Source organism: Alternaria conjuncta (genome assembly GCF_024043145.1).
Source record: "Alternaria conjuncta strain BMP 0040 chromosome Unknown scaffold_10, whole genome shotgun sequence".
Taxonomy (NCBI): Eukaryota; Fungi; Ascomycota; class Dothideomycetes; order Pleosporales; family Pleosporaceae; genus Alternaria; species Alternaria conjuncta.
The window spans coordinates 519,476-545,582 of NW_026250099.1; the positions used below are offsets into that span (position 1 = coordinate 519,476).

Consider the following 26,107-nt stretch of genomic DNA (forward strand, 5'->3'; position numbering starts at 1 on the left):
TAAGAACCTAGTTGCACGTCTGATTCACGCGCAGAGTCCTTTGTAAGCGACGATGATTCGGCTTCCATGAAACGTGATCAGGCCTCCATCGTGTTTACGCCAAATCGCAGCCTCAACAAAGGAGATACTCAAATTGCATGGAAGTCTGCATTCATGCTGATCGTGTGTTCTGTGGCGGAGCAAACTCCTGCTGTGGGTCGGCTACTGCTTCCAAAGTTGGTCAGAAAAGAGGCATAGGGCTGACGCATTCGCACTCGTATGGGCATATGATGTCGACGTGCCCAATCAGTCCGCGACACGCCGTCCCGTTGGTTTCTTGCTAACAGAGACGGACTATCACGGTTAGGACAGCGCGATCGAAATCTTGGCTAAATGGATAAACAGAAATGGTCGGGATGTGGTGGTATCGAACCAAGAAACTCATCTCTTTCGGAGCGCAACCCATGTATCTTGCTCATACAACACACGCGACGACAGTGTCATGTGGGATGGTGGAGGACCTTTTGGCCGAGAACTCAGCGAGGCTTGTGAGTGGCGGGTCACGCGGATAAAGGAAAGCGAGCTGTCTGAAATGAAGCATGTCCTGCTGGTATTCCGGTAGAAGTCGCCAACTGCGACGTTGTCTCAGACGATGCGATGCATCGTGATGTGGAGCGATCTGGTGGTGGAGAGAAAAAGGAATGGTGGCACTTAAGCCACATTTGGCAAGCGCGAGAAGTCGCGTCGCAAGTCGCGTGTCGCGACCTCCAGAACCACGCGTAGTCCAAGCTTGCTCCAACCACGACACTTCCCAGCCATGTGCATGTGCAATTGAACGTATCCAGCCTTGCGAAATTATTACGTCTTTCGATATACATCTTCAGTGCCTACATTACGCGTTTAATACCCCTCCATTTGGGTTTCCTGGTCTACCCCGTCTACAAAGACTTCACGCGGCTTCTACCTACGACCACCATCACATATCGGACCACACGAACCGCGAGCGCCTCTGAACACCCATTTCTAAGAGCCCAATCTAGGGACTTCAGCATACACCATGACATCAGCACCAACATCCCCGGCACGTGTAGTGGACGCGTCCGCGAAGCCTCGGCCAAAGCTGCTAGCAGCTCTGCGCAAAACCGTGGACTCTTCAGATAGCGAAGCCGGATCTGATAGTGACGCGTCTGCATCTGAGAAGGAGACAGCACCCACATTCAGGGCAAAGCCTTCAACAACAACACGTCGGGAGCTGGAGACAACGCAGGTAGACGAGGAAGACGAGAGCGATGGAGAAGACGCATACGAACTCATGAAGAAGCGACTAGCTGCCAACAAGAGCTCATCAACAGCACAATCGGCCGCCCCGCAACAAGCACAACAGGAAGCACCAATTGTTGCCACCATCGAAAGCAGCGAAGATGAGGACGCAATGCCTGTACGAGCGAACACCCGCAAACCAGCCACAACCCGGACGAAGACTGCAAGCCCTCGAGTATCCGCATCGCCAAGCGTACGATCACGACGATCTTCTCCGGGGCTCTTTGTGACTCCAGGTCCATCACCGGCTAAGAAGCCATCGCGACGACCAGCGAATGCCGGCTCAGACTCCGAAGAGTCTTCGCGACCCATCCATACTACCGACCTGCAAGAGCGGGTACGACGCATTCGAGAGGAAAGATTGGCTAAACAGCGAGAGGAGGAAGCACAGCAGGCACAATCTAAGAAGCTCGCACGACGGCTAGCAGATCAGGGCTCTGGCAGCGAGTCGGATGGCGAGAGCGGCAGGCGGCTTACACAACAAGCGAAGCCAACCCGCAAAGCTGGCAAGAAGGCCCTGGAGGCAATGGCTCGCGACCAGCAGCGCATAAGCCGTAACATGCAGCTTACCCACCAAGCCAAGACAAAGAAGCGCTTCACGACCCAGGATCTGTTCAAGAAGTTCAACTACCAAGCGCCTAACACCGAAGTCGTACCTCTCCCGACGCCAGAGGCCAGCTCAGCCCTTACATCGTCTGATGCAGAGGTAAACCAAATACAGGATACGCCACCGACGAGTCCCCAAAGACAAAATGCTACGGAAGAAAAGGGTGCTTCCTTAGATCAACAAACATCTACTACAGCGCCCGAAAGCAACATTCAGCCACCCGAGTCCGCGAGAGTGGACAAGGGCAAAGGGCGAGCACCCGAGTTCCAACACTTGCCGGTACATCCTTGGATGAACCAGGCAGAGCCAGTCACTGTGCATACAGCGGCGGTGGAAACCAAAAAGACCTCCGACAATGACATGGTGGAACTTTCAGACTCGGACGACGACGCAAAGGTGGAACAGCCCAAGAGCCGATTCCCCGTTTTTGACCGATTACCCACAAAGAAGGACAACGAGGCAGGGTCATTTGTACATCTTCGTGCTCTCGCTCAGTTGACCAAGTCACCACCAAAGGGCAAGAAGGGACAGAAGATAGTGACTCGTGGTGAGATGGAATTCACCCTAGCTCAGAAGGCTCGCCAGCAGACTGCGAAAGCCAAAGAGGAGAGAATAGCCGACTTGATCAAGCGAGGCCACAACCCTGAGACTGAAGAGGAGAGGGAGAAGCGCCAAGAGGAGATCGACGACATGGTAGCAATGCTCGAGAAGCAAAGGCAGGAGGACCTTGAGCTAGCCAAGATGGAGAGGAAGGAGGCGAAGAAAAACGGCGAGACCATCGATGACCTTCCCTCCAGCGATGATGAAGACGGCGACTATGTCGGTAGCGGCGAGGAGGACGCCAACCAAGAAGAGGACGATGATCAAGAAGAAGCCGAGGTTGTTCTATCAGGCTCAGAAGACGAGCAGATGGAATCCGAGGCTGAAGACAATCCTCTCATCGACGGAATGGCTGACGAGGACGACGAGCCAGAGGAGACAGTGCAAGCCCAGAACGTCAACGAGGATGTTGATATGGAAGACGAAGATGCCGTCGCTCCTTTCCGAAGGCAAACCATCAACCGTGCCCGCAACCGAGTCGTTGATGATGACGACGATGACGATGCAGAGGCTCCTAGGCCTGCCACACCCACTCAACCAGCAACTCAAACCGACGCAATGGCCGCCTTTGGGTTCGGCAACGCCAACACCGGCATAGGCCTCACACAGATGTTTGCAGGCACCATGGCTGAGTTGGAGTCTGACTCCCAGCCCGCAGCTGCCATCAACACCGAACAAGACTCTCTAGAGTTCCTGCGAAACCTGCCCGATACCCAACCCGCCGCAAACTTTAGCCAAGCTTCGGAGTTTGTAGTCCCCAACAGCCAGACTTTCATGTCACCGCAGAAGCAGACACAGACTGGTGACGAGTCTCAGTTCAGCATGGGGATCAGCCAAGTTGTCAGGACTTCCCCTATGTTCTCGCGGACCCAGGTCGAGGACTTTGAACCGACACAGGATGCAGGCTTCTCCTTCTCTCGGTCCCCAGCAGGCCTTGCCCCACCACCATCGACGACCGATACCGTCATGGTGCCCATTGCTGAGTCGCCAATCAAGCAGAAGGGCAAGCTTCAGCGTGGACGACGAGAGGCCGCTGTTGAGCTTTCCGACGTTGAAGACGACTTGATCGATGCCGAAGAGGAAGAGAGCGAGGACGACATTCAGCGCCCTCCTAAGCTTAGCAAAGATGCTTTCAAGAAGTTGCAGCAAGCGGCTAAGAAGGCCAAGGCGGCTGAAGAATTCGACAAGAAGAAGAGTATGGCGAGAGAAGCTGTCATGGAACAAGCTGAGGAGTCTGAGGACGAATACGCCGGGCTTGGAGGAGCCAGTGACGATGAGGAAGGCGAGGAAGACGAAGACCTCAAGGACATGATTGACCACAACGACGTCAAAGTCAACGAGCGCCAGATCGCCGCTTTCTACGCGTAAGTTCAACTTCTATCTACATTTTATGTCAATACTAATGCAATGCAGTGACAAGACTAAGAAAGACGACGAGAAGCACCTCGCCGAGCTCTACAAGAAGATGCAGAGGAAGGGTGGCCTTCGCCGAGGTGGTGGCGGCTATGACGGCTTCGACATGTCTGACTCTGAGGACGAGGCTGAGTTGCGCCAGCGCAAGAAGCGCGCTGCATTCCAAAAGCAGACCAACGCTCTGTTGCAGGACCAGAAGGTCAAGGCACTCGCCGACGACGAAAAGAAGAAGGCGTTCTTCAAGACACTCGCTGACTTCGACGACGAAGGCGAGTACGACTATCTCAACATGCCCGAGAAGGAGTCGGGCATGGACGAATCGCAGTCGCAGTCGCAAGAAGATGTTCAAGGCGACGTCATCGCCGTCCCAGACTCCCAGACCGCCTCCCAAAACCTATCAGCACCAAACAGCCCACTCAAGCGCAAGTCCCAAGATTCGCAAAAAGAGAACCGACCACCGCCACACATGCGCCGTACCACCGCATCCGAAAGCCTCGCGCGCAAGCCCCTCACCGCCGACGACGTCAGAGACTCCATCTCAGAGCTCATCGAAGACACCCGCATCGTAATCCCAGACTCGCAGCTTTCGGACGCAGAAGACGACCATGAACCCGCCTTCGTCTCCGCAGCGCGCAAACCCATCATCGATCGTCTAACGCTAAGCCGTCAATCCACGGTCGAGGAGTCCGTAAGCGCAGACACCAATCTCGCTTTCCATGCTCCCTCGCGCGCAGCTGCGACACCAGGGTTCCGCGTTCCGTCGCTCATACGCCAGGCAACTAGTAATCTGTCTGTCAGTAGCGAGCGGTCCGCGGGTAGCAGTGCGCCGAAGGAGAGTGGGGTGAGGAGAGGTGGTACTGGACGGAGCAACATCCATGCCCAAGCAAGGGAGGCGGAGCGGAGGGCGTTGCTGGAGAAGAAGGAGGGGAAGCGGAAGGAGGCGCTGAGGAAGAAAGTTGAGGGTGGGAGGAAGCAGGGGATGAGGAGTGTGCTTAGTGATCTTGGTGGCGGGTTTGAGTAGGTGCTTCGAAGGTGATGTTTTCAGCATGTACGCGCATGGTGTTGGGTGTTATGTATTGCGCTAGATAGGTATTACTTCGCTGTAGCTTTTTCTTTATACCATGATGCAACTACTTATCTACCATTTTCAAACTTACCTCCACCGCCCATCCCTACTCTCCTCCTTTGACGCCCTCGCACGCATAACGCACCTTCAATTTCTAACTGCTTACCTCTTGCATCCTGAACTGAGTGAGTTCAACCGCTCACACACTAGTTATGCATTATTGAAGGAAGTGTCGCCCTCAGTACTACATACAACATGCAAAAAAAATACAGCAAAAAAAACAGATCAATGGAACAGGCCCCTGCCTCCGCCAGTTCGATGATTCACTCTCTAACGTTACTCGAGCACATCCGGCCAAGGGACGTCTCCCTTGGTCGGACACACTCAGGTGCCATATACCCGCTAAGCAAGCCTAGCAGGTATATGATACCCGACGCCCCTTATGGGGATGAATCTCCCATCCGTTATGTGTCACTGAGAGGGATCGAACCTCTAACCTAACCCGAGTTGGGTCGGTTGGCAAGTCGTTTGTGTTGTGCCGGACACTTGTTTTGATGGAAAATCGACGAAGTAAGTGGTATATATTAGGAGAGAGAGGGCGGATGAATAGAGGTTAAAGGAAATGGGATTCGTGGGTGGTGGGAAGAGTGGGTGGCGGCGTTGTTGGGGTGATGGCAGTGTTGTTGTGGTGGTGAGAGCGTGTTTTGGTGGAGTGGGCAGTTGAAGTGAAGGTGAAAGCGAGAAATAGAGAAAACCATGGAGTTGGCTGGTGGACGTGTGGGGTATGAACACCAACATTGAGATCAAAGGATAGAAGAGAAGGGGAAAGATTGACGTGTTGAAGTGAGGAAGCTGAGTCCAAAATGTTTAAGACTTTTGCCTAGAGGGCGAAGAAGGTAAGGAAGCATCGCCAACAGAAGAATGAACCCCTCACCACCTTGACCAGCATCGGTATTAAAGATTAAAAGACAAGAGACTGGCGTATGAAAGCAAGGGAGTTGAGCAGAAGATGTGTGGGAGTTTTGACTTGAGGACGAAGATGATAAAGGTAAAGGAAGCATCGCCAACAGAAGTATCAACCCCTCACCACCCCTCACCTGAAGGAAGAAGATAAACGCAGTAGCCAGGTATGCGTGTCTAATGTTACAATATATACATGATTGTCTCAGTCATACATCACACTATACACGTTCACTCACCCAGATGGCGCCTCTACATCCTCCTCTTATGACTTCATTCAGCAGATCATATGGCTTCGCGCTCTTGGCATCATTCTCCACCGCATGGTCCAGGTGCTCTAGCTCTTCATCTCTAATCCGCCGCAACTCAACCACCAACTTGTCCAGCTCGGGTCCCAGGCTCTCACCCCGCTGCTCGCACTTGTTCGCCCAGTCTAGCAGCACGCGCACCTGCTCATTGTAGTGGTTACCAATCTCCGTCTCGACAGCCTCTGTGCATGCCATGGCGGCCTCGCGGCCCATGACAGCGGTCGACCACCCGAGCATGCTGGCGGCGGCGGTCCATATGGGCGTCATTGCGGTGGGTCGTATGCGGTGCTTGGAAATGACGTCGTTGAAGAACTTGTAGTGGCCGGCTTCTTGGTCGTACATGTGTTTCATCAGCGGTCGCAAGTGCGGGTGTGACCGTGTGAGGACGGGCGATTGGGCGGCGTAGATGAGGATGGCGGCGAGTTCACCCGTCTGGTTCACCCGCAGCGCGGAAGAGAGGAACTCCTGCTGCTGCTGCGAAAGCGGCCGTATTGGTTTGCCATCTTTCTGCGTCTGCAGTGAAGGCGGTGATTGCGCGGAGTCGGGCTGTGAAGGTGGGGGTTGCGGTGCGGAGGCGGTGCTGGCCAGGCGTGACGTTTGGCGTGGTGCGCATGTGGTACTGGGGGCAAGAAAGTCGAGCACAGGGTATTGGAGGCTGCGACGGGCCACATTGCGCGATAAAGCCCGCGTTGAGAGCAATACGGGAGACATGTTCCAGGCCGGGCTATGGTGCAATACAGGTGATACAGGTGAACAGGTGAAGGGGCGAAGCTATTGTTCTCGAATTCAGTGAGTCGGACAATAGGCGGGTGAGGTATGATGCGCTCAAGGCACGCTAACACGGCCCACTTTTCAACGCGGCATGGCCTGAGCTCAACGAGCGTTTCCCCGACCTTTGGACTTCCCACGTTCTTCTTTCATCCTCTTCCCCCCCTAATCACGCCCAAATTCACTCACGGCACCCTCCGCGACACCGGGTCCGTCTCCAACGCGCCTCTACGATCCAGAAATCATCGCGAAATCCTCGCCAATCCCACCCAACATGTCGGCCGATGATATCGACGACGAGCTCTTCGCCCTCGCTGGCGGTGACGAAGATGCAGACGTCGAAGAAGGCGAGGCGTGAGTACCATCTCTCACCTATCATTCTCCTCTTCTGCCTCTGCCTCGCTACTTTCCCTCGCTCCTCTCCTCTCCGTTCCGCTCCGCTCTATTCTCCACCGACCGCTCAACCCCCTGCCGCAACATGGCGCTGACTCCACGTAGCTCGTCGCCCGCAGCCTCGTCGCCAAACTCGTTGGGTTCCGACGCCATGGACGAGTCGGATTCAGATCGCGACGATGACGTACCAGAGCGCTCTGCAGACGTCCCTTACCCCCTAGAGGGCAAGTACATCGACGAATCAGACAAGCGCCGCATTCTGGGCCTATCGCAGCTGGAGCGGGAAGAGATCCTGGGTCAGCGTGCCGAGGAGATGAGCAGCGCCAACTTCAAGGCCGAGCTCGCCAGGCGCGCCGCCAACGTCCAGAACGACAGGAAGCGCAAGGCTGATTCCGAAGACGCCGACGAGCGCAGGAGCACTCGCCCCAAGGTACAACCGCGGAAGAACGAGAAGCTTGAGGCATACAAGCGTGAGCGAGAGCAGCGTGGCCAGCAACGACAGCGCAACGACGACCGACGCAGTGGCCGCAGGCGGTCCAGCTCGGGAGATCGTGACGGTGGCTCAGATGTCGACGCTGATGGTGAGAGCGACGTGGAGTGGGACGACCGAGCACCAGAGAAGGCCCGCGAAGAGCTGCCTGCCACCCTCCGCGATTTCGAGTCGGTTCGTGTTGGTAGAGGATTCTTCTCAGAAGTCTGCTTCCACCCAGGCTTTGAGGAGGCTCTGACTGGCGCATTCGGACGTGTAGGCGTCGGTCAGGACTCACAACGGCGGACACTGTACAAGATGGCGCAAATCAAGGGTATGCACGACACCGGCTGTATCGCAGACTATGCTAACTTGTTATCCAGGCTTCTCAGCTGGCAAACCATACGTTTTTGACGGCAAGGACGGCAAGCGCGTCGCGACTGACCAATACGTCATTGCGCAACACGGCTCCGTGAAGAAGGACTACCAGTTCCAATTCATGTCCAACCAACGCTTCACCGAGAACGACCTCGACACCTACCGGCAATCCCTCATAGAGACCAACGCCAAGGTCCCCACGCAATCCTTCCTCCAGCGTAAATACGACGACCTCAAGGCGCTCCAAAACCACCACTGGACCGACGCCGACATCAGCGCGCGCATCGCAAAGTCGAAGAAGTACGCCCACCTCCTCAACCGCCCCAACGCCGACGCCCAGCCCAAGATCGCAACCCAATCAGAAACAGCCGCCGCCCGCATCGCCGAACTGAACCGCAAGAACCGTATCCAGGAAGCCGAGCGCGTGCGCAAAGCCCAGTTCGACCAACAGCGCCAGAAGAAGATGGAGCAGAAGAAGGAACTTGCTAGGCGCAAGGCCGAAGAAGAAGCTCGCAAGGCGCAGGAGGAAGAGGCGCTCAAGAAGAGTAATAATCTGGATGTCGATGCCTTGTTCGACGGCGATGGTTCCAGCAGAGCGAGCACGCCCAACCCGCAGCAGCCGCAGAAGAAGAAGACGGAGCGGAAAGGTCTGCCGACGTTTAGGAAGCCGAAGATGGATGATGATATCATTGCTAGTATGGATATTGGCATGGATATTGAGATTTGAGCTGCCTGCCAAACGCAGGGTTAGTTCCGGCTTGGGTGTGTGTGTTGGGCTTTGGCTTGCCTTCTTTTCCAGCTTGATCTTTCTGTTATAGATGAAGACACCAAAAGCTTGCACGTTTTGGTTCTTAGCATTGCGTGGTGTTTGAGGTTGCCGGCCGCCCTGAGACCCATGGGTGAATGAGTGTCTTGGGTATTATGGTGTTTCGTGCCAGTATTTGGTATACATTCTCGAATTAGTATTATATACCAAAGACCTTTATTTTCGAGATCAACTCGTACACTTCATGTCATATCAATAAGACTACATCACATCAAGTCGAACCCCAACTCGAATGCAGAAAACCTTGTAGATTCCACAACACTCTCCCTACAACCACTTCCCCAGTATCTACGCCTACGTCTACGTCTCAAAAACCTGTTCCACATCCCCAAAATCGCCGCGCTCTCTACACTCCCAATACCCGTCCTTCCCACCTTTCAACCGCCAAACCTCCTCATCGCCCAACGCCGCCGCCTCCACAGGCCCCACCTTGGTAAACCACCTAGGCTGCCACTCCTGGCCATGTTCCTCGAGCACGCGCCTGCGACTCCGCTGACGCTCTTCCAACTTCGCCTTCAGCGCCTCAGCTTTATCCACATCACCATCCTCCAACGCCCGTTGATCAGGTCGCAAACGGGAATCCGTGGGCGCCATGCGATCCTGCTCAATGGAGGTGACTTGATTGAGTGCAGCAGCGAAAGTAGTAAGACCGTAGTGTTTCTCTGCTTTGTCAACCAGATCGCCTGTTTTCCAGATTGTTTTTCCGGTGGGTTGGCCAGAGGATGTGAGTTGGAGGTCTGATGTCCATTTCCCTGTTAGACCCATAGGCAGCACGGAACCTGAAGCGTCAAAGACTTGGACGGAGACTTCTTCTGAGCGGCCGGCGAACATGCCGCCGGCTTTGAATGTGCAGACGGCCTTTGCGCCTGTGGTTTCAGAGATGATGGTCATGGTGCCAGAGGGCTCGAGGTACTTTTCACCCGCGATGACGTTGCGCAGGTAGGATGTGGCGAGTGTCCAAGAGTAGTGTTCGCCTGAGGCGTGGAGGAAGATGCGGACGCGGCCTTCGGTGTTGATTTCTGCGCTCTTACCCCAGAACTTTTGCATGGGCGTGGGGGATTGTACAAAGGTCCATTCGTTGGCTTCGGCTTGGCAGGCCATGCGGACGGGGCGGTGGACGACCTTTTCGGCGAAGAAACGGAAGCCTTTGTCTTCGCGGACGAGTTCGTAGGTTTCGCCTAGCATGGGGTTGAAGGGCTTGCGGATGGCGCGGTCTTTGACGCGGGCGTTGCTGAAGGCGGAAATGGCGAAGGCGGCCATGTAGGCGAGGCGCTCGCCGTTGTCTGGGGTGGCAGTCACTGCGGCGTCGAGCAGCTCGCTGTATTCTAGTTGCTCTGCCAGTCTTTGCAGCGCGGATGTGGGCTCGTTGGCTGATACCGGCATGGCGATTGTTGACAAGTCTTTGCCGACATTCTTTCTGAAGAATGCGATGAGACTTGGGGGCTGGACCTTTGGTGCTGGGACTGTGCCCCGACGTTTCACAGGGTCAAGCGGCAGAGGTGTGAGCGACTTGGGACGTGTGGGGAAGAGTGCTGGGGTGGTTTCCCTCGACATGCGAGGTCGGTCCAGCATTCCCACACTGCCATTCTCTGAGGAAGACTCCGACTCGCCATCTGAATCGGCATCTGGCGATTGCTCACGTTCGCGGCTGTCCTCTTGACTGTCGCGCCGGATAGTCAGAAGCTGTGACTTGCTCGCATCGCCATCCGGAGCATCGAAGAACTCATCCACAGACTCGGCCACTGAGTCAAAGCTGTGACGTGATCCTACAGCAGAAAGAGGTGCAGCCGGGGGCATCCGTCTTTGTTTGCTCTCGCTAATCAGATCAGCAAAGTCCCTAACAACAGAGTCTAGGTCTCGGAGGAGAGCCATGCAGTTGTCGTGAACGCTCTCCTCATGCGGAATGCTTGCGGAGCTCATCATGGTGCTCGCGCGTCCATTACGTTTGGGTACGGCAAGGGTGCCATTACCTGCCGCATTGGAGGCACCAGGAGGGACGGCTCCAGGCGACGCAACTCCTACTTGCGCTGACACACTCCTCTTGCTGAAGATGCCTCCGGACGGACTCTGAGTGCCGGAACTGCTCGGCTTGCGCTTCCAGAAAGCCATCTTCTCAGGGGCCTTTTGTTCTGGGAAGTAGTCACCCGCCTCGTCGTTGGACGGCGTTGGGGAGAGACTATCGCCCATGTTTCTGACGCTCATCGCAGACGATGCGTTGTACTTTGGATCGGTATCCTGAGCTAACCTCCGTACCGCGTCTCGCGTACCAGAGACTCTGCCAACCAGGGCCTCGACTCTTGCCCATTCGTTCTCTTCGGCTGAATTCAGAACGTGTGGGAGGCTCTGGTATGGGCTGTCCTGGATTTGCAGAGTTGGTGAAGCAACCGCCCCTCTATCCGAAGCGGTTCTTGAAGCGCGATCGAGCGCGTTCTTCCACATCTGAAAGTCCTTCTCATTGTTTGCTCGCAGCTGCCAGATCTCGGCGCCAGAATCGACGGATATCTCGCGTGTCTCCTCGTTCGCGCCCACAGCCGCTAGTGACAAAGGTATGGCTCCTCGCAAGGCTGAGGAATGATCGTTTCGATAGTAGGAGAGCGTCGAGGATGTGAAGTCCAAGGAGAAGAATCTCCTGGCATAGCCCTGGTTCCTCTTTCTCCTCTTCTTCTGCAGCACTCCTGTCAGGAATGAGGAGCCGGAAAGACTCCCTTGTTTCTGCCCATATTGTGATTTCGGTCGCTCGGCGTAGGCTTGCGGTAGGGATTCGGAGGATTCGATTGGGCCCATAGAGGGGCTTGATTTTGGGAGGCTCGTGGTGCTCGCGCCTGCCATGGCCTGCGCGTAGTGCATGTGGTGGCCAGACTTGGGCGCCGCGTTGGTCGGATATGTCATGAGGACAAAGGTGGCTGTTTTTGACACGGTCTTGGAGAAGGTATTATCAAAGACCAGTCCGTACATGCCACCCTCGCCTGGTGGCACGTCGTATGTGCCCATGGATACCAAATCAGCCTCGCATTTCCCGTGCCAATGCACTTGCCGCAGCCCAATAGCCGCCAGCTTATCTAAAACAACTGTTCTGTCATTCCGCGACGTCGAAGCTCCGCGTCCGCGTGTTGTAGGTGGCTCGAGGGTAGGCGTGCCGGGCCCGGATTCGACGAGGGCAGAGGTGGGCAGCTGGGGAGTCGCGCCGGTAGCTGTTCCGGGGTGCTTGAAGATGCCGAAGTTGAGCGACTTCTTATGGGGTTGGACGCTCCAGGAGATGGTGTGGCCTGACGAGACATTGACCCATCTTACAAGGTACGACTGCCTTCAGTCAGCGAGGAAGCGCGCCGTGGATGCTGTACATACCTTGCTATGCACCTCGATGTTCTCCATTCCCGCCATGGCTAGATCCTGCTACTATGACTCTCTTTGCTATGCGTTAAGGTGGTCGTGGTGGTGAATCTTGGTACAAACACGCGGGGTGCAGGCGTGTAGCGCAAGCGTGTATAAATGTCTGGCGGTGGAGCGAATGCAGGGATCGACGGTGACGACAGTGACGATGTTTTCTAGCAGCCGGGCATTTCGGAAGTCGGATTGCTAAGGGTCGGGCGGGTGTTCGGTGCCTTGTCAGCTTTCACGGGCGCGCTGGTGACGATGTTGTCGACTCGGAATGCGGATTGCTGCGAAGCCGAATGGTAGAGTGCCGATCTGGGGGTAGTTTGACCCTTTTCTGGCTCCAGAATGTTCAAGAGTACTAAGTGGAACTACCACGTTGCTTCTTTGTAATAGCTATGCAAAAAAATGCAGCGCAACGGGCAGACGATGTTCCAATGCTTGGATGACATGTGTCGACGCGGGCGGTCTACGCGGGCGGCTGGTAGCCAGGGTCTTCAGCCTTACTACGCCATCTTTTCCTCAGCCACGTCTTTTCCATAGCTATAGCTACTCGACTGACCGGCTTTCTAGCCACACACTTTGCGATAATTACCCGTCTTTCTTCCATCCTGTTTCGCATGCCACGCAGCATGGGAAAGCACGTCTTCGTTGCGCGCACGCCCTCTGACGCAACTCTCATGTGCATCCTGCTTCGGCCGATGTATTCTTTCCTGCTTTCCGACTCCCGCATCATCCCGTTCCATCCGACTGATATCATACCTGACTACGGCCGAATACTTGCTGCCTTCTAGATCTCGTGACAGAGGTCCGCTGGCTGCCGGTACGAAGTACGCCGGTCGCATCGTTATACGTGTATACGAGCGCTGAATGAGTGCCTGCGACGCGCCCCACCTTCACAGCCGACCCTCAGGGCCAGTTCTCTCGCAAATGCAACTACACCGCCAGGCGCTTATTGATACAGTTTCTGTCCTTTTCACTTCACTTCCAGAAACTTATTCACTCAGCCTTTGCTTCATAAACAAAAAGGTTGTCGTTTTGAGGCGGCGGGACTGCACCCACTACTTTCACGCGGACGGGACCTCGGAAACGCACACCACAGCGCGTTTGCATACCCCAAGAGGACACATCAATTCGCGCGCACTCTCCTCTGAGCTTGAATATCCAGGAGTCACGAAGACTGCGCCATGGCATTGCTGCCTGCATCTCACAACGCCTACCGCACTGGGCCTGCGCCAGAAGTTTCTACCATCCACCCTGTGTCAAGGTAAGCACAGGTACAAGCATCGCACGTGTTTCATATCCATTCAGATCAGTAATCTGGAGTATAACTTCAATATCGCGTGTCGACGATGATGCTCACCGACCCACTATACCCGTTACAACACGGAGCGTCACCCTCTTCGGACCTCGTTCCGGGCAAGCATTCTACGCCTACTACTCACGCGCAAGCCGTTAGTGCATCACAAACGTCCTTCCAAAATTATTCCGCGAGCGACTCAGTGTAGTATGCGCTCTAGTTGCAATATGTGGGGTGTTCGCATACGTCAAGTAATCTCGAGCAATTTACCTCGTTCGCACCTGTAGATCGTCTGGTCCGCGGATTAGTTGGTTACTGGTCCTTATTATACTTACCATGCCTTGCTCTCTTCAATGTCTACTTTCTAGCTACCTTCATTCTGTGTGAACTACAGAAAACGGACGACACGATGGTCAAGTCAATTACCCTCGCGCTATCTCTAGCAACTACCACCCTCGCAGCTCCATACAAGAACAGCTCATCATGGTCCGGCTGGGCCAGCGTAAAACAACTCTTCGTCTTCGGTGATTCCTACACGCAAACCGGCTTCGACGTAAACGGGACACAACCCAGCGCCTCAAACCCGTTCGGCAACCCGGCATACCCCGGCTACACGTCCTCCAACGGACCCAACTGGGTCGGCTTCCTCTCTACAACCTACAATGCTAGCGACCTACTCACCTACAACATGGCCTACGGTGGCGCTACTGTTGACTCCGACCTCGTGACACCATACGCCCCCACAGTCATCAGCATGAAGAACCAGGTTCGCACCGAGTTCCTGCCCACATACGGTGTACACCCAGATACCGCACCCTGGACGTCATCGACCTCCCTCTTCGCCTTCTTCATCGGCATCAACGACATAGGAAACAGCTGGTGGCTCAACAACGTCACGCTCTACGATACCATCTTCTCCGTATACGCCGACCTCCTCAACGACGTGTACGAAACCGGGGCGCGCAACTTCTTGTTCCTGAGCGTACCGCCTGTCAATCTTGCGCCGATGACGCTGAACCAGGATGATGGCGGTTATGCGATGGAGAACGAAGGTAAGGTTATCCTAGACTGGAACAAGAGGCTGGGAGAGATGGTGGACGCTTTCCAGGCGAATCACAGCGGGACGAAGGTGTTTGTGCATGATACGTGGGGGCTGTTCAACAAGGTTATTGAGGATCCCGCAAGTTATGAGCAAACAGCCGGATTGAAGAATGTCACGGGCTACTGTGCGGCGTATATGAAGTAAGTCCTGGTTAAAGTTCAAAGAGAACATTGCTAACAGATTGATAGTGGAACTCCGGATTGGTACACCAAGGATGCTTCGTGCGAGTATCCGGTAAACGAGTACTTGTGGCTTAACGAGCTACATCCTACCTTCCCTATCCACAACGCCACAGCGGATTCGATTGCGCAGTTGTTGAGCAAAGAGTAGAGTACGCACAGAAGGACAGTCAAATAATAGGGTAACTTGCAGTATCACTGTATATAGGTAAGCGTCACAGCACCAATGGAAAATATGTAAAGAAGGATGATCGATTGAGAAACTCCGTGAAACTACTATTACCAACTAGCTAACTGACACAAAGAAAGAAAAGTGTAAACTTTTGTAAAACACGATCAAAACCTGTTGATCGAAACAAGCAAGAACCTATTCCATCTCCAACTCAATGACTCAAGGAAATGTGTGAGCAACGATCAAAACACGCTAATCAAACTATTCCAATCCAAATCCCTTAGTAATCAATGTGAGTCTTGAGGGGAGCAACAACACCATTACCAACCATAGCACCATGCTGTCCCTGACCATGTCCATGGCCAACAGAAACCAGTTCCTCACTGCCAAGGCTCCAGTCGGCAATGCCGCGGAAGCCACCCTCCTGGCTCTCCGCCTTGCCAGCACCGAACGTCTTCGCATCCCACTTCTCGGTGCCCTCAACACCCTTCCACTTAGCCTCTGCGCCGAACAGACGGAAGAGCTGAGCATTGAGGTGCTCGTACTCGCTGTAGCTCTTGGGCCATCCGCCGTAGCGCTGGTACGCCAACTTAAGGAGGTGGAGGTGCTTGAGCGCAGTGGCGGACTTGTCAAGTGTGTTTGAGTCGACGGCCGCGGGACGAGGTGAGTTAGGTGAGTTCTGGACGTTGACGCCTTCGCGAGCGAGGAGCTCAGCGGTGGTGTCGTCTTCGTCGTCGGAGTCGTTGGAGGCGGAGGTTTGATCGTTGACAAGGACGCGGAGGATGTCTTCGTGCACGCTGATGGCCTTCTTGAAATAGTCGGCTGCGAGACTGGCGGTCTTCTCGCCCTTGGCGGCTTGGGCCTGGTAGGCGTGGCCGGTCGAGGTGTAGAGCTGCGCGAGGAGCTCGTACGTCTCGATGGTGACGGGGGCGCGGGGACCGTGGGCACGGCGCATGTTGTAGGCGATGTCTTCGGCGAGGCGGATGGCCTTGACTTGGTGGTTGGCCAGGTAGCGGGCGCAGATGAGGCGGCGACCGAGGTTGAGCAGGACCTCGGAGGGCCATGAGCGCTGGGCGTCGCGGGTTTGCCAGAGAGTGGTGAGGAGCCACTCGAGGGTCTCGTAGTCTTCCTGTTCGCCGAGAAGAGCGGACAGGTGGGACAGCTCGTAGAGCTGGACTTGAGCGAAGTTGATCTTGAGGTTCTTGCAAATCTCGAAGATCTGCTTGACGATGCGGTTGGAAAGGTCCAGCATCTTCTTGCGGAGAGTGGCGTCGGGGCATTTCTCACCATCCCGGCCGACGAGCAGGGAGGCGAGCTTGAAGCCCATGCTGATAGCACGAGGACCGTTGTAACCGTCGTTCTTGCGGGCGAAGAGGAAGCCGAGGTTGGCAATGTCGTAAGCCTCGTGGAACTTCTTCGCCTTGGTGAGCTTGGCGACGCTATCATTGCTGGAGAGAATAACGGCGCGGTTGAAGTTCTTGTTGCGTCCGTGGCCGAGATAGTCAAGGATGCCAATGATGAAGATGCGTGGCGACTCCTTGCTGAAGTCCTTCAGGTCCTGGGCGTCGCGCTTGACGAACAGACCAACGGCTTGCTCCTCGACAACGGTGATCATGTCTTGCTGATCGTTGCGGCGCAAGAAGTAGCGAAGAGGAGCGGCAGCGAGCAGAATGTTGGTAAGGCTCTCGTTGTTGTCCAGGGTCGAGTGGAACTGCACCCAGTAGATGTACTCCATGGTCAGATCAGCGTAGATCTCCGAGAAGCCAATGCTGAGATCCTTGCGCAGGTTGTACTGGAGAGATGCCAGGAAGGCAATCGCAGTGCGGCTGCTCTTAGTCAAGTCGAATGACCACTTGGAAGCGTTGCGGGCATCCTTGGCACATATCTGGCGGTGAAGCTCTTGAACCATGGCGTGAGCAGTGCTGGTCTGCTCGATGGCCTGGAAGGTCGCGGCAATGGACTTGGCCGACTCAATCTGCTTCTGCGAGGAAGTCTCCTTGGACACAATCTCGGAAACAGCCTTGGAGATCTGCTTGACCGCGACGTCCGACTTCTGCTGGCGCGAGTACAAAGACGCAAGCTCCCTCAAGCTAGTGAGCGAGGACTCGTGGCTGTAGCCGTTTTCGCGGGTAGATTGCTGGAACTGCGACTCAGACATGCTCAGAGCACGCTGGACAGTCTCGGCCTTCATGTTGCTAGACAGCGAAGAGTGCATCTGCTTGACGTAGAGGGAAGAAAGCGCTTGGTTGATCTCAGTGGTGCTGGTGGTCGTCGTGACCTGCTTTCCCGACTGTTGGACCGCCTCGTAGAGAGAGATAGCCTCAGACATGTGCGCCTCGCTGCTCTGAGCAACCTGAGCAAGTGCGAGAGTTGCGCTGATAGCGGTGGTCGACTCAGCACCGAAGACAGCAATGGCAGTCTCGCGGTACTCCTTGGTAACCTTGTAGAGCTCAGACCAGTTGGCCTTAGTCTCCTCCAGGCACTGGTAGTATCGCTCGTACAGCGTCTCGACAAACTTGACGTCGGTGAATACCTTGTGCTGCTTGGTCTGACGAACGAATGTGTTCCACAAGACTCCGTAGAAGGTCACTGCCTCAGCATACCTGCGGTCTTCCCAGTAGGTGACAGTGACTACCAACATGGCGTCTAGTGCGTCCTTGTGGCAAACATCGGAGTCCTTGTTGAGAGCAGTAATGATCTGCAGGTAGTAGTCGAGCCAGTAGCCGTGGTTGCGAGGGTGGCTACGGCATCTCTGAGCCAAGATGTACAAGGTCTGGATGGTGAGCTCGTGGGTGTGACCGAGACGTGCGCGGTACACAACCAAGATCTCCTGGTACGTGCTGATAGCCTTGTCGGCGTAGCCGTGCTTGTCGTAGAAGTTGATCAACAGGTTCTTCGATCTCTCGAAGGTGGCTTTGTCGACCTTCTCGGTGACCAAGACCGCGCGGAAGAAGCGGTTGTACACATCATCAACCTTGTCAAGCTGGCGGGTCTGCAAGTAGCACTCGGCGAGGCGTTCGACAAGCTCGATAGACTCTTGAGTGAACACAGTCGCCATTGTGACGTCGTGGATGGAGTTGGCAAGGAATGAAGACCAAGTGCGCTGTAGAGTCGCGTGAATGACGTTGATGGCAGCGGTGTAGTTCTTCTTTGCCATGTGTTGAGTGACGAGCTGCCTGGCTAGCGACATGGTGCTTGCCTCAATAGTCTTGGAGCTTGCGATGGTCGAGAAGAACACATCCTGGTAGACAGATTCCGATACAGTCGTCGTAGTGGTAGTTCCAGTGCTGTTCAGGCTGTGCTGGACGAGCTCCTTCGAAGTTTCAGACAGTTGCTGGCTGACCTCGCGAGACTCACTGCTCTCCTGAGAGCTCATGTTCTTGTGGTAAGAATGGGCGAACTTGAAGATCGAGAGAGCTTGCGAGTGGGCGTTCATGCTTCGCATCTCCTTGCCGACAGTCAAGAGGCGCGAGACGATGCTGTTTGCGAAAGATAACTGGTGCGACTCGTACTGTTGCCAGACTGAAGACAAAATGGCGGTAGACTCGCTGGTACGCTTCTGGTTCTTCAAGAACTGGGCATAAGAGGTGGCGATCTCAATGTTCTTCTCATGCCATTCCACGGATTGGACGGTGCGGCACTTGGAGGAGACTTCCATCCAAAGCTCGACGTACATCCTTTCAGCCTCCGCGAACTTCTTCATAGAGAGAAGCTTCTGGATCTGGATCAACTGAGCATTGATAGTGGAGATGGTGAGGGCTTCAATGGCCTCCTCTTCCTCGTGGTCATAATCCAAAGTGAAGTCGTCGTAGATCTCGATCTCGCGATCGCCGGTATCCTTTCCAAGAGTGACCTTGAGGTGGTCATTGATGTCATGGGCCTGGTGCGAGTCCCTGCCGTAGAGTTGGATGGTTGCATCCTGGATGAGACGGTAGATCTCGATAGACTTATCCTCTTCGTTGATATGGGCGTAGAGCTGAGCGAGGAGCTTGCGGGTCTCAATGACTAGCTCAGAGGTGCTTCCGTACTGACGCTCATAAGTCGTGATCAGCACCTTGAGGATCTCCTCACGATGAGTCATGATCTCAGTCCTCGTGGTGGTAGTCTGGGTCTCAGTGATCTTCAAGAACTGACTAGCACACTCCAGAGTCAACGGATGCATGTCAGACAAGACCTTTCGGCTGACGAAGGTGCACAAGTAGAGGTACTTGGTCGCTTCCGGGATGTTGGAGATGAGCAGATAGCTCGTCGCGATGGACAGGTACGTCTGGAGAAGACCAGGGTGGTTTTCTGGCAGGGTGCTCTTGCGGAGAACGACCACAAGCTTTTGCAGATCCAAAGCCTCGGGGATGGGGAGTTGAGTGTCCCAGCAGTAAGATTCCAAGATGGGGAACATGGTGCTCTGGGGGAACACCTTCTGAAGCTCGGCAGTAGGCTTGAACTCGCCAGTAGACTTGGGAGCCAATGGAGACTGCTGAAGATGCAGAACCCAGTAGCGCACCGCGTACTCGAGGAAAGGATGCCTTCTGAACAGCCTGTCGGGTGTGGTAGGATCGAACGTGTCGAAGGTAGGTTCGGTGTTGTGGTCCTTCAAAGTGTGCTTGGTGTAAGCAAGAACCCTAAGAAGCATGTCGGTCTCACTGTCCTTCAGAGGAATAGGGATCTTTCCGTTGGCGGAGAAGTCGTGAAGGGTGGAGTGGATGACGGGATGCTTGAAACGAACGATGCGTTGGTGCAGAGTAAACAGCGGCTCAAGAGTCCTGAAGATCTCGTTCGTGTTGACGCCCTTGTCGGATACAGTGCTGCGCTGCACGTCGACCGAGAACAAGGTGTTGATCTCATCGATTGTGAGAGGTCGCTCAGCAGCCAAGACCCATGACAACAAAGTCTTTGCCTCGTTGGTGGGGTTGAGAGCGGTAAAGAGCTTGAGAGTGAGGTCCTGAACGGACGGCTTCGACGACTCAAAGCTCTCAAGAGTCTTGATCAACGCATCCGGTGACTTCTGCGTGTTCAGCAACTCGCAAGTCAAAGTGACATGGAGGAAAGATCCGTTAGACATGGTGATGATGCGGTCCAACAGTTGCTCTTGGTCGAAAGGACGCTGACCATGGAAGTGGTGGTTGTGGATCAGAGCACGCAGGGCAACGGCGTGAAGGTCGTCTCGAACGTCCTCCTTGACGATCTGATGCTGAACTCCCTTGGCCGAAGTTGGCATCTTCATGGAAGATGACAATGTGATAAGTCTGACTCCGTGACCTTGTTGAGTCACCTTAGCCAGCCTCTCAAGGAGATCAGCTGGGCTGAAACCACCCATAGCTTGGACAGAGGCGCTGTTGGAGGCTGCGATCTCATCAAGACCATCAACAACCATGACCAACTCGTTGCTACCGGATACGGGCTGCTGGAGAGCCTCGCCCAGTGCCTGCCACATGGTCTCTTCGTAGGCCTTGATATCGTCGGTGCCTCTGCATCGGTTGTAGGCATTGAAAAGGGCGTGGTACACACCCATGTTACCAATGCGAAGGTTGAGCAGTTGGTACAAGAGCGACTTTACCACTGCCAAGGATGTAGCAGCAGTCGGGATGTCAGGCGACAGCGAACAGAAAAGTGTGTCGTACTGCTTCTTGTTCATAGGTCGCTGCAATCGCTCGACGATCGATCCCGCCAATGTCGTCTTTCCGGCGCCCGACTGACCGGTAACAAGGAAGACCTTGTTCTCACTCTGGAAGAACCTGGTCATGTGCTTGTTGAACCAGAGGCAAGTAAACTCGGCTTGGTTGTCTACATATGTCTCATGGTCTCTGGTGATGGCGGCAATGACACGGTCTTGCGAAGCCAACCAACGGCTCAAGTGCTGAACATCGATGGCCTCACCCTCTTCAAACTCACCGCCTTCGATCTGGGACTGCCAGATCAACTCGACGACGGTGTTCTGGCGAGTACGGAAAGCATCAATGGTCTCACCGAAGAGCTCAAAGATGTCAAGCGTTGTCCGGCCAGGAGTCATGCCCTTGACGGTCTTGTAGAACTTGATGGCCACATCTACTACGAGAGTGATGAGGTCTGTGTACAACAAGCAGATCTGCTCACGGATCTCTGAGCTACCTGATGTCAAGAGCTCTGAGCGGTGCAGAACCGACTGGAACGACATGGCGAACTTGTAGAAGACGGAGAAGGCCTTGTCAAGAGCCTCGGAGTTGTGGTGGCTCAACTCGAGAAGGAGTTGTGCATGTCCATATCCGATGGTAGCTGCCGAGCTGCTGTCCTGAGCAAATGGCTTGACAGCTTGCTCGAATTTGTGAAGCTGCTCAGCGAAGTACAGAGCGCGGATCAAAACTTTGTCCCAGCGACTGCCCTTGTGAGGGAGAGTGGTCAGGCGTTCAGATCTGATCCATTCCAGGAAGGCAACGTAAGAGACGTTGCCGATGCTCTGGAACACACCAGCGCCCAGCTCGGCCATGCTCTTCTTCCGGAGAGAGGCTGCCGAGTCCTGGACCATGGATGTTTGGTACTGGTTGCCGTTTCCTCGCTTCAAGTTGTTGAACGACGACTTCATCATGCTGAAGTTTCCGCTGGTAGCGCGAGAAGAGGTGAATGATGGGAGACGGCCCTTTGTACGAAAGAGGGCTTGAGGTGACTGTGGAGGAGAAAACACCGCAGATGAACCATTCGCGCCGTTCGTCTGTTGCCTAGACGAGGTGGGTCTGGGGGATTGCATGATAGGCGATGAAGGCTGTGGAGATTTGATGGTAACAACGGACTCAGATGAGATGCTGGAGCTCACTGAGAAACGGATGGGGGATGGTGAAGGAGGACTGTCTGGCTGCGGAGACAGATCAAAGATTAGCTCCGTGTTACGGCGAGCTGGTGTGGGTGTTGTAGGAGCAACACGAGATGGTGCAGGCGAGACCGAAGGTATTGACTCTGTGAGTGGTAAGGTATTCCTTATCACTGGACTGGGTCGTACGGTAGGTTCTGGCAATGGTTGGGGATTAAGCTCAGGTACTGCTGAGGTAGAGTAGCTGATCTGTGCCGGAGAGGGTCGACCTTTGGTGACTGGCAAAGACGGCGGCGAAGATGAATACTTCGTGGAGGGAGGAGACGAGGTTACGTCGGTCTCGATAGATGCGATGGAGGCTGAGCGTCTATTAAGATCTTGAGAATCTACGGATGCCTGGGAGGAGCGCTTCTTTTTATGTCTCTCTGGGAAGCTGGATCAGTATGAGGAAATGTTGAGGATGGGAGGCCGACTCACTAAAAATCTGTAACATGAGTTGAGAGGAGCATGAAAGATATGCCTCCAATGATACTCAGGTCGTCCCTATATATCCCAATGGCTTCAAAAGCTACGATCATATGCGGCAGAGCTCACAGACCACGAGCGGGGCACATGTACTTTGATAGTATGGATCAACAGCTTGTCGTCATAGTCTGAGCTTGTGAGTATTCCCGATGAGTATCAGCAGCTCTACGCGCATGAGCTAGTCCCTCGAACCAGGATGAGCTCTGTGGATGGCTCAAGACAGCCCTAGAGTCGATAATGCAGGTCGGCGATCATGCATCCTAGCCGAGCTTGACACGTCTGGTACGTCGTTTTTGGCATGAGTGAGTGCATTGACGCGCACGCATGGTGCATGAGCTCCACCGTATGGAGTACGTGGGGAGGCTGCGCTTGCTCCGTAGTCGAATGAACCAAGCCAATGCAACTAAGGACCCAGCCGGAGTGGAGAAGCTTGAGCTATGGCGATTTGATCTGGACAAATGCCGCAGCGACTCAACGCAATCGCTGCAAGGAGCGGGGCTCAGTCAATCTATGTGAAGGTTATTCAAGACCGGTCAACAGGAGTACCGTTTTGGGAGCTTTGTCATCAGCCTGGTATAGCTGAGAGGCTGCACATCGATGCCATGGCGTCCAGTAAAGTCATCTGGAGTCCTCGTGGTCGAGATTCTCCGTCCCTCAGAACCTGCTTCGATCTGCAGTCTTTCAGAGCCCATGCTAGACTGTCGGACAAGAAGATTCCAATAGAGTGGTAACCGTACCGCACATCCACGACATGCATTCTGCAGGAGTGAGATATCACATGTCTCGCGTTTCATTTTCCATGATTGTTTTTGCATCACCACGCCTTGCCCGTCTCCACTCCCGTCAAGCACGTTCTCTTTCCGTAGTTGACGAGGCGGCAGGCACAGGCACCGCCGTTGGGGTGCAATGTCGTTCTCAACAGCGTGGGCAAGCCACGATAGCCTGCTGCAAGCGAGCAGCCTGTTAGCTGCTCCATGAATGGTCGGCGACCACGTCTGCCGTGGCTCTAGATGGAAGTACGGGATACCTCGCTAGTGTTGATCGAGTTTAGGAAGTAGGCGGGGTTGACCGAAGTCCTGTAGTGTGGATCTCATGGCCCGCGGCGAGAGCTGAACTGTCGCAATTAGGCCAGGTGGATCTGCGGGTGGAGGAACGGTCCTCCCGCTCTTGGGCCAAGCGGCCCACTCACATCGCTGCTCGCCGACATCTGCAAGCCTCAAGATTGATCTGCTCCTAGCATCATCGATGGGCGGCCCGCTAAGGCAGAGTGCAGAGCTGATGGGAGCAGGGCAGACCCACCACTCACGTCGATCGATTGCGCTGCCGGAAATCGGTGCAGGATGTGTCCGGGATCTGAGTAGAGCCATTCCCCAGCCTCGGAGAGAGGTCGTCGATGCGTCTTTGGCTTTCGGCATTTTCCTTTTAGCCTTCCCCGTCGATTTACACTTCCACGGCAGGGCTCGCTTATCGAACCGCGACAGCATCGTTGGAATCGCTTCTCGACGACGCTCAAGACACCGGCCAGAGATTCTGATAGATGGAAGAAAGATTGGGAGAAATGGGAGAGAGCTGATTTCGCTGCTCAGATTGGCATCGGGCTCCGTATCGACGTGTCCTTCGGAATGTGTGCTTTTTGCTTGTATCCACGCTACGTCATGCGCCAGCCCGCGCCCTAGCCGCAGATCCTGGCCTCCACTCACCTCCACTTCCAAGGCTGTCTGCATCTCCAACTCTAGTTACTTTAGACGATGGCGCGTCCCACCAGCGTCCTTTTTGGCACTTTCTCACCAGCCGTATTCCTTATTGGGAGCCACGAAATTAAGATTCGGCTCGAACGCCGGGTCATCGGGCTTCCCGGCAACAGCTTCCCCAAGCACGGTACGGAAACCGTGCACGGCTAATCGTCGTCGTGTTTTGAAAGCCGGAACATTTTCCCAGCGAATTCTTTTGGTTGATTTGTCCGTGGGATCTGCAGTTTTATGTGTCCTGTAAGGCAATTGGGTTCGGAGAGCTCAGACAGCGTGTAGAGTACCCGTTCACGCCAACATAGCAGTACATGCTTTTAGCAGTAGGCGTGTCGAAAAATCTCAACAATCACGCAATCTCAATGAAAGAGCGTCTCCACAAGCAGTGATGGGCAGCTGGCGTCATGGCCGGTCGTTCTTCAGTCACCAACAGGAGAAGATTCCATGTAAAGTGGAGGCAGTGAGCATTACCACCCAGCATGGCGCTACACTGAGCGACACTGCAGCTACCCAGATATCGGCGATGTCTTGGACTCGATACTAGCTCGCCAATATGATACATCTGGAGACTGCGACCGACAGGACCCTCGTCCGAAACGGTACGAAGGCGCAGCCATACCCCCAATCGGACGGAAGTTAGAAGAAGCATCCAAGCGTGCGAGGCTGTGGTAACGTAGCATTGCAAAGGTTACCACGCTGATCTGCACCACCCTCACAAGTGTCAAATGTGCTCACGACGGCAAACACGCTACTTCTCGGCTACCGTGAACGGTCGAGCGATAAAAGTCTCCGGTGAGGCTTCGCTGGATCACAATACTCACGATAGTCTCTTGTAACCCCCACCGGGTAATCATCAACAGCACTACGTCTGTATGACGGCATAATTGCTCCGCGAGTCGTTCGCGAGAAAGACAATACATGGAGTGTTTGAAGCAGACATGCATGCCACGCAAACGTGACGAGCACAGTCAGTGCGAGGCGCTGGGAGCCGTGATTGACATTCTGACATGCCGGATTCCCGTGGCGCTACGGAACGCTCAGCTGAACGTCGCCTCGCTTGTAGTGATCTACTTCAAGTGGATCTTTAGTCTGACTCGAAATGATCGAAGATACAATGCAGCAAATCGCTCCACTTTGATTCTGCATCGCAATTTCAGCGTGAGAAGGATGAAAGCCAATCAGATCGGCTGCGCATGATAAGTACGGCGAAACCGATACAGTGGGGGTTGCGCAGTGTGGTTAGCAGAGTGTTCCTTGAGAACTGATCGGCAGTCTGTTTCCGGTGGTTGCGAGTCAAGCAGATGTCTGGGGATATCACAGGTGAGGATACGCGCTCTTCATATTTGACATCACACATGAGGGTGGATCACCATAGACTTATCGCAATTATCCCAAACTCCAACATACGACTTCGATGGCCAATCTGGAACATGAACAGGCGCCGGTCTAAGTCAAAGACGCATCCTCTTCTTCGATAAGGGAAGAATTTTACGCCCTCGGTGGCAGGCGCAGAGTTTCTCTTGACGTCCAAACGCATCAAGGCTTCTTCGATCTCGTCGAGATGTCACATCACAATGAGTCTGCGTCTAGCACGATTACGAGACAGTTCCAATAATGTACCATCTTTTCGACTGCGATCATGATGTCCAAGTGATCTCTGGCTTCCATGACTGGACGTCTTCACACTGGAAACCACCGTCGCATTCCCCAAGATTACGGAAGCCAGCCGTGGAAAGGCACCATTACTCGTTCTTCGTCTCTTGTTACCCGTGTTAGAGAGAGAGACCAAGCATCTATATTGAACCCCGACTTTAGGAAGATTTCAAAACAACAAAGAAATACATGAG

At 54.5% G+C, this 26,107-nt stretch overlaps 6 protein-coding genes across 6 annotated transcripts; 3 read left to right on the top strand and 3 right to left on the bottom strand.

The window, feature by feature from the left end:
* Positions 1–1,036: 1,036 nt before the first annotated feature.
* J4E85_007251 (uncharacterized protein) lies at positions 1,037–4,940 on the top strand (the record flags this gene model as incomplete). The annotated part of the gene is made up of 2 exons (XM_051471483.1): positions 1,037–3,870; positions 3,920–4,940. 2 exons carry the CDS (start codon positions 1,037–1,039, stop codon positions 4,938–4,940), a joined length of 3,855 nt encoding a protein of 1,284 aa, XP_051324557.1.
* A 1,226-nt stretch (positions 4,941–6,166) lies between these two features.
* J4E85_007252 (uncharacterized protein) lies at positions 6,167–6,964 on the bottom strand (the record flags this gene model as incomplete). The annotated part of the gene is made up of 1 exon (XM_051471484.1): positions 6,167–6,964. The coding sequence occupies one exon, from the start codon at positions 6,962–6,964 to the stop codon at positions 6,167–6,169; it is 798 nt and encodes a 265-aa protein (XP_051324558.1).
* A 331-nt stretch (positions 6,965–7,295) lies between these two features.
* Positions 7,296–8,988, top strand: J4E85_007253 (uncharacterized protein; the record flags this gene model as incomplete). The annotated part of the gene is made up of 3 exons (XM_051471485.1): positions 7,296–7,375; positions 7,520–8,217; positions 8,267–8,988. The coding sequence occupies 3 exons, from the start codon at positions 7,296–7,298 to the stop codon at positions 8,986–8,988; spliced, it is 1,500 nt and encodes a 499-aa protein (XP_051324559.1).
* Positions 8,989–9,387: 399 nt separating this feature from the next.
* Positions 9,388–12,468, bottom strand: J4E85_007254 (uncharacterized protein; the record flags this gene model as incomplete). The annotated part of the gene is made up of 2 exons (XM_051471486.1): positions 9,388–12,387; positions 12,433–12,468. The coding sequence occupies 2 exons, from the start codon at positions 12,466–12,468 to the stop codon at positions 9,388–9,390; spliced, it is 3,036 nt and encodes a 1,011-aa protein (XP_051324560.1).
* A 1,700-nt stretch (positions 12,469–14,168) lies between these two features.
* Positions 14,169–15,191, top strand: J4E85_007255 (uncharacterized protein; the record flags this gene model as incomplete). The annotated part of the gene is made up of 2 exons (XM_051471487.1): positions 14,169–15,001; positions 15,050–15,191. The coding sequence occupies 2 exons, from the start codon at positions 14,169–14,171 to the stop codon at positions 15,189–15,191; spliced, it is 975 nt and encodes a 324-aa protein (XP_051324561.1).
* Positions 15,192–15,492: 301 nt separating this feature from the next.
* J4E85_007256 (uncharacterized protein) lies at positions 15,493–22,483 on the bottom strand (the record flags this gene model as incomplete). Its single annotated transcript, XM_051471488.1, has 2 exons — positions 15,493–22,415; positions 22,468–22,483. The coding sequence occupies 2 exons, from the start codon at positions 22,481–22,483 to the stop codon at positions 15,493–15,495; spliced, it is 6,939 nt and encodes a 2,312-aa protein (XP_051324562.1).
* Positions 22,484–26,107: the final 3,624 nt, after the last annotated feature.